Here is a 7678-nt window from a genome sequence, read left to right on the forward strand (position 1 = left end):
TCAGACAAGTGTAACTAGTCTCCAACTACTTTCTGGGGCCAATGTATGCTTCCCTCTAGCTAAGTTGTGTTGATTCATGAGGGCTCTCTCTAAGTGCAAATGTATTTTGCTATGTTGAAATAGTGTTTTTTATAAGGAATTCATGGAGGCAATAACCCCAGAGTAGCTTGTGAAACAGTGATATGTAGATACTGTGTCAGATATCACTGCTGTATGCAGGGGCAGTGACAGGGCCGACAGGGGGCCCGCATAACAAGATCTTGTTTTTCTGCAAGTAAGACCCCGGCAGCTTTAACGGCTAAATGATACAGTTAAAGGGGGCCCCCTTGTGGCCCGAGGGGGAAAGGAGCTAAATGTGATAGGGGCCTCCAAGTAGGATTTCACTCCGGGCCCAGATATGCTCAGAAACGGCCTTGGGCAGTGATCAGACTGATCTCACTGTGAATTTAGCCCTAATAGGTCAAAATCGGTCTGTGCTTACCAAAATTCAAACCACTGCCCCTTGTGGTCGAAGCTGGCAGTGTTGTTGTACATACGGGCATGTGTGAGCTCCAATTTCCAGGTGAAATGTCCACAGAGTGGCGCCAAAAGCAAGTTGTAAACAAGTAAATAATGCAATACGTTCAACAGGAACACATATTTTATTCACCATCCATCCAAACCCAAAACCTAACCATCAGGGAAATGCAACATCTGAATTTCAGAATAACTTCCTGGTTTTTATGGGACCAGAACTCGTCTCTCAGAGGCTGATGACGCAATGTGCTATTAATCACGCCACAGGAAGATGTGAATGGAGTCCAAGTCTAGATACCATAACATTCGGCGGCAGCATGTTGAATTCCTGTGTGATCATGTCGCAGTGGTGCCATTCTCTCCCTTGTGTAGACTAGTACTGTACATGTTGTCCCAAGAAAAAGAGTGTCTCTCCAGTGCTCTTTGAACATCCTCTTTAGCACTGGCATCCGGGCTGGCAACCCGCTCTTCTTTCCAAATCATTTCCTGTTTGCGCTTTAGCTCGTTATATGAGTGAGAAAACACATGGAATATAGATGTAGCGGGAAAAGCCATTATTAGTATGCCACTTAGTATACTGCTGAATGCCACCACCTGGCCAGGTATACTGTGCGGAACCATGTCGCCATATCCAACCGTCGTCATTGATATAATCGCCCACCAATAGGAGGCAGGAATGCTGCTAAAGCAATGGGTGCTGATGGCTTTGTTCTTTGTAAATTCTTTCTCCGCCAAGTGCACGAGAGGTGAGAATAGTGCAACAGCCACACAAATGAAGAGAAGTAGAAGGCCAAACTCTCGCATGCTCCGCTGCATCGTCAGTCCGAGTGTCTGAAGGCCCAGCGAGTGTCGGGCAAGTCGCATCACATAAAGGATCCGCAGAGCGCGCATGACACGCAGAATTAAACCCAGCTTATCTAGATATCCACGACTCATCCCGGCGCTACCTTGAAACTCAGCTCCCTCCGCTTTGTCCTCGGTATCGACCACTAAAGAAATGTAGTATGGAAGAATGGCTATGACGTCTATGATATTAAGTGGATTGCGAAGAAACTGCAGCTTACTCTCAGTCTGCAGGAGGCGCAACAGAAACTCAAGGGAGAACCAGGCCACGCACACGGTTTCCACGATGAATATGTTGCGACGCTTTTCCGAACATTCACCCTATTGAAAGAAAAAGCAGAAATCAGATGTTTTATTTTAACATCTTATTAAAGCAGACTGCATAGCCAATACACAAGTAGAAAGTGTAAAAAAAAAAATGACATTCGATTGAATAATGACTGTTTTCAAGACACACTTTTACTCTAACGGATGTTTTGAAAAACTATACATTTTAATGCTTGAATTACAGACCCACCTACGTATTAACACCTATTCCAAAATATATAGCTCACCTAATAGAGCGTTGGACTTTTATTTGTAGGACCACAGTTCAAGTCCAGCCATGAACTCAAGCTGATTCATGATATGACGAAATTATGTGGTTGCATCAAAAAAAGTGATTTTTCATTTCACTTCGGCATTTTAAAACACTATCGGTTATGTTTAGGCATTGATTTTGTAAGGATGTCTTTTTTAAAATCTCATTTATATTTGAAAACATTATTGGTGATGTTCAGACAAAAGCTTTAGGTTAGGGATGTATGTTTTAAAAACATCCATCTAAAATTCACCTTAAAACCTCATCTGAATATGACACAATTTTACTCGCTTTTGGCGCCCCCAGCTGGACATGTCACTGGAAAACTGCAGACAAACGTGTTATACAGCACGTCATTTTAAATTTGCAAAAATACTGTCATGTTCACGTAAATTTCAGTAGGTCAGGCTGAACAAATAGTCTTGCCCACAGCATTTGTTGAGCCATGTCACTATACAAGACAACAACAAACAATGAGTAATATTTTGAAGAACTTGTTCTCATAGGAACATGTTATTTACATTTATATTTATGCATTTGGCAGACACTTTTAGATGCTCATTGCACTGTACAGTATCACTCTAGTACAAGGACAATCCCAAGTGCAACAACTGGAGTCATATCTTTGCTCATGTACACAATGATGGTGGCCGTTGGACGTTAGCAACCAAGCTACATTCTGATTAACAGCCCTGTGCTTTAGCCACTACGCTGCCACCACCACTCCCCAGATGTTATTACAGATGTTATTACACCTACATTTTTGCTAAAAAATATTTTAGAGGCTCATTCTACTCTCCGCTATCCACGCACAACTTACCACACACCCCGTTGAGAGCGAGAACCACTGATCGTGGCCACGGTGACTCTACTCTCCCTAGCAACTGGGCCAATTTGGTTGCTTAGGAGACATGGCTGGAGTCACTCAGCACGCCCTGGATTCAATCTCACGACTCCAGGGGTGGTAGCCAGCGTCAAAACTCACTGAGCTACACAGGCCCTCTTGGAATGCACATTCTATTAACCGTAACCCCTAACTCAAACCCCAACCCTAAAAGTGAGTGAAGTCTGTGGAGTAAATTTGTAATCTTAGAGGGAAAATGCGTCCGCATCACGCCAATCACGGATAATGTGAACATGATTACTACCTGGTTTCCACACGGGACCAGAACTTTTGTTTTGGAGGATACTTAAGCAAAGCACCATCAGTCATGCTACACAAAAAAAGGTAAACACATTTGAATGTAGGCAAAGATGTCTGATGAGAGATGGTGTTTGTCAGTAACTCGGCAGGATGGGTCAATGACAGAGTACCAAACCATTCGGTAGCAACATGTCGAGTTACCATGTGATCATACTGGAGGGACAAGACTCAAATATTTTCTTTGGTAATCTACAGCAATTGAATTTGTTTAGACATGATCAAATTGCTCGATAGTTTAACTAATACAGCATTGCACTTGCGATACAAAGGAGTCCTGAAGAACAAGCCAGTAAACAAGTGAGCCTCAAGTGTATTAGAAGCAATAGAATAGAGACACAAAATGATATGGTTGCTTCAGCAATTGTGATTTCATGTCAAATTGGCTTTTTATTACACTATCGGTTAGGTTCAAGTTAAGGTTTAGGGTAGGGAGGCACGTTTTGTTGATTTAAAACTTGATAGGGCATTAACCTTAAAAACCTCATCTGTTGGGGAGAACATTTAACCTGATTTTAGCACCACAAAGAGTGGTGTAGTTTACAATCATTTACATGAGATTTACATGAGTGTTTATGCTGTTCAAGAACTCAACCTAGAAATTGCCTACTTAGTTGTCTGTGCACATTAAACAGGGCTAGGAGGAAGTTTAGCATCAAAAAGAATTGACACCATTACTGTATGCAATTATTATTCAACTAATTAACTAATTTATTATTACATTTACGCATTTGGCAGACGCTTTTATCCAAAGCGACTCACAGTGCACTTATTACAGGGACAATCCCCCCGGAGCAACCTGGAGTTAAGTGCCTTGCTCAAGGACACAATGGTGGTGGCTGTGGGGATCGAACCAGCGACCTTCTGGTTAACAGTTATGTGCTTTAGACCACTACGCCACCACCACTCCATTAACTGTTAAAGGAATGTTCCGGGTTCAATATGAAGTCAAGCTCTATCACCTCAGGAAATAATTCACATTTAACCAGAAGTTCACCTGTTTAGAGCAATAGTACCAGTGTGAAATGCACAACTTTTTTGGACATGCACAACACACATGCACCCGATCTCTAAAATTAATTTACATTTCTATACAGCACATATGTAAAATGTCTAAGAATATATATTTTTTTCCATTAAAAAAATGAGTTGTAATTATAGTCCCACATAAACTTACAAACTTGTATATCAGGGCAAGTGTCTTGCTGGTATGTTGTACAGTACACTAAGAACAATGGTATGGTAATGATGTTAAATATGTATTTAAATTAATAGGTGTCATTAATGTTCCTTTCATTAGGCTTCTACGGAAATTGTTAATACTTTATTATTACTCGAACTAATAATCTAATTCATAAATTGCAATAAACTGTTATTGTAGCTAGTATGAGTGTAGTAATGTTCACGTTAATAAGTTATCTTGTATTACCATATATAACATAAAAATGAATGGTTATTTGTTTTATTTGTGTACTATTGTGTGCTTTTCTGTGTATAGTGAAATTGTTTTCCCATTTAGAAATATAAATGATTTGATATCACAAGAAAAAGGCACCACGACAGCAGTAAAAGGCGAAATAAATAAATAAATAATAGCATCAAAATCTAGCAGGAGTGCAATAACATGCAGCATTTTAATGCTGTACTTTGGTAGATAGCGTTATCCACTCTAATGGGGCATTTTAGTATGGATTGTGGTACTGCAGTACTTTCAAATTAATTTTTTGAAGGAGGACAATGGAAAAAAACGAAACTTTGAAACTACACCGGTTCTCCTCAAACTATCAGATTCATCCGCAACAGGAGAGCTGGACAGTAATCTGGCATACCGGGCATTTTCCCGGTGGGCCGACGCACTTTGGGGACGATCGGGGCGGACTGGCCATCGGGAGAACCGAGCCTGGCCGGTGGGCCGGCTGCGAAATGTGCCGAATGGGCCACGATAAGCTAAAATGAGCCGCCGCGTTATGCAGATAAACATTTATTTATTTTATTTAGTTTTATTTATCCCCTTTTCGCCCCAATTTGGAATGCCCAATTTCCACTGCATAGTAGGTCCACATGGTGGTGCGGTTACTCACCTCAATCCGGGTGGCGGAGGTCTCAGTTGCCTCCACTTCTGAGACCGTCAATCCGCGCATCTTATCACGTGACTCGTTGTGCGTGACACCACGGAGACTCACAGCATGTGGAGGCTCATGCTACTCTCCGCTATCCACGCACAATTTACCACAAGCCCCATTGAGAGGGAGAACCACTAATCGTGGCCACGGTGACTCTACCCTCCCTAGCAACCGGGCCAATTTGGTTGCTTAGGAGACATGGCTGGAGTCACTCAGCACGCCCTGGATTCAATCTCACGACTCCAGGGGTGGTAGCCAGCGTCAAAACTCACTGAGCTACCCAGGCCCTCTTGGAATGCACATTTTATTAACCGTAACCCCTAACTCAAACCCCAACCCTAAAAGTGAGTGAAGTCAGTGGAGTAATTTTGTAATCTTAGAGGAAAAATGCGTCCGCATCACGTCAATCGTGGATAATGTGAACATGATTACTACCTGGTTTCCACGGGACCAGAACTTTTGTTTCTGAGGATACTTAAGCAAAGCACCATCAGTCATGCCACACAAAAAAGGTAAACACATTTGAATGTAGGCAAAGATGTCTGATGAGAGATGGTGTTTGTCAGTAACTCGGCAGGATGGGTCAATGTCAGAGTACCAAAACATTCGGTAGCAACATGTCGAGTTACCATGTGATCATACTGGAGGGACAAGACTCAAATGTACCTAGAGCAATCCTTTAATTCCACTGTATATTTGTATTCCTTTTATAAGTTTCAATTTAATATATTTTGTTTATTTTATATAAAATTCCTAAATGCACTACTGTACAAATGCATTGTATGAAAATAATGCTGACTTGCACACAACCTTATAACTTCAACTGGCCGCTCAAAACAAAATAGGTATAAAAATATAGATTTTGAGCACCAACCCTGTTCTCTTGATCAGGCATGGTGCTGATGCATAGGCTGATGACCGTCACGGCAATCATGATAACAGAGAAACAAGCAAAGGCCTTCCCAAGCCAGCCAGAATGAGGGTTTTCCACTATTTCCTTGAGTCTGCCCATGATCCGGAAGGAACTCTTCTCCTGCACTACAGGCCTCTTCAGGGCCAACCTCTTCTCCTTCCATTCTTCCTCCTTCCTTTTCTTCTCTGCCACCTCCTCAACACAAGTCAACAACCTGCGCATGCAGCAGCGCTCCATGTGAGCGGGGTCGATGCCCCAATAATTGAGCTCGTCTGACAGCGACACAGCACACACCTCCCGTAGCAGCCTCAGTTTACCGGCAGCCAGGAAGTTTGAGATGATTCGGAAGGCCACCGAGCTGCGGTCAAAGAAGAACTCTCGCCGGGCCTCATCGTAGTCATCGCAGAGCCGGGCGATGTCGTCCGGGCTGCTGCAGTTGCGTAGTTGTCCCAAACGGGAGAGGGGGAACTGTTCCAGAGTGCTCCAGGGAAATGTGTAGCGATCCCCTCCAACGTTGATGAGGGCGAGTTCATTGTAGTCTACGTCTCTTGGGACCGAGGAGTCCCGCAGTCGCTGGGCCCGTTGAAAGTAAACACTTTTGATGGTTTCAGTCTCTGGGATCTCAGTGAAAAACTGGTTGAGACTGCTGTCATCTGAGCTGACTGAGAGATTGCTGAAGTCATGGTTGGCATTGCTGATGATGGGCATTGTGGCATTTGGGACTGTAAGAGGACAAAAAAAACATTAAGGCATCAGTTTATTTTGCTTTATGATTCTGAACAGTTTCATACCAGCTAATGATGTTTGTGTGAGCCTATATGTGTACAAATAGGGGAGACTGTGGTTAGTTGTCACACAGGTTTATTTTTATATAAGTCAATTTCTGCATAGCAATATAGAGCTATTGCTCGGGGGGACAACTCTATTGGGGACAAGTCTATTGGGGACAACTTGCCCCAATAGACTTGCATGCTGTCAATGGATATGTGGTGAGTTAATAAACCAGTGGAATACTGTAGGTTACATCACCTCACCACGAAAACAACATCGACGCCTCTATTTAAAGTCATTATTTCCTCATTGAAAACGTTTCACTCCTAAAGAAATGTATTGCAATTTTGAAATGTATGTTTAAAATCTTGACCACTCACATGAGATGAGGACTAATCATATGAGTAATCTTCTAAAAGCTTTTTCATTCTACATGGAGAGGGTCCCCTCATGGGGGCAGCCATGTTGGGATCACATGACCAGCTGAATACTACTCGCTTAATCTCAGTAACCGCACTGTTGTTGGACTGTGAATATGATCACGGCTGACTGTGAATATTGAATATCTACAATCACATCTTTAACTGAAAGCTACTGCGTTTGAGTTTTGCTGTATCCACACCACTAGGTGTCACTCTAAATCCAAGATGACATGAACGAAAAACAGAGTGTACCTTTAAATCTATTTAATGAGGGTTTTTTTATTTGTAAGATTTTTACTGAGGAGCTCG

General features: G+C 42.4%; 1 protein-coding gene across 1 annotated transcript; it reads right to left on the reverse strand.

The window, feature by feature from the left end:
* Window positions 1-849: 849 nt before the first annotated feature.
* On the reverse strand, window positions 850-6884 carry LOC127644794 (potassium voltage-gated channel subfamily G member 4-like). Its single transcript, XM_052128178.1, has 2 exons — window positions 6138-6884; window positions 850-1680 (listed from the first exon to the last, which is right to left on the reverse strand). Exons 1-2 carry the CDS (start codon window positions 6882-6884, stop codon window positions 853-855), a joined length of 1575 nt encoding a protein of 524 aa, XP_051984138.1. The 3' UTR covers window positions 850-852.
* Window positions 6885-7678: the final 794 nt, after the last annotated feature.

The sequence above is a fragment of the Xyrauchen texanus genome, chromosome 1 (assembly GCF_025860055.1).
Source record: "Xyrauchen texanus isolate HMW12.3.18 chromosome 1, RBS_HiC_50CHRs, whole genome shotgun sequence".
In the NCBI taxonomy this organism is placed as follows: Eukaryota; Metazoa; Chordata; class Actinopteri; order Cypriniformes; family Catostomidae; genus Xyrauchen; species Xyrauchen texanus.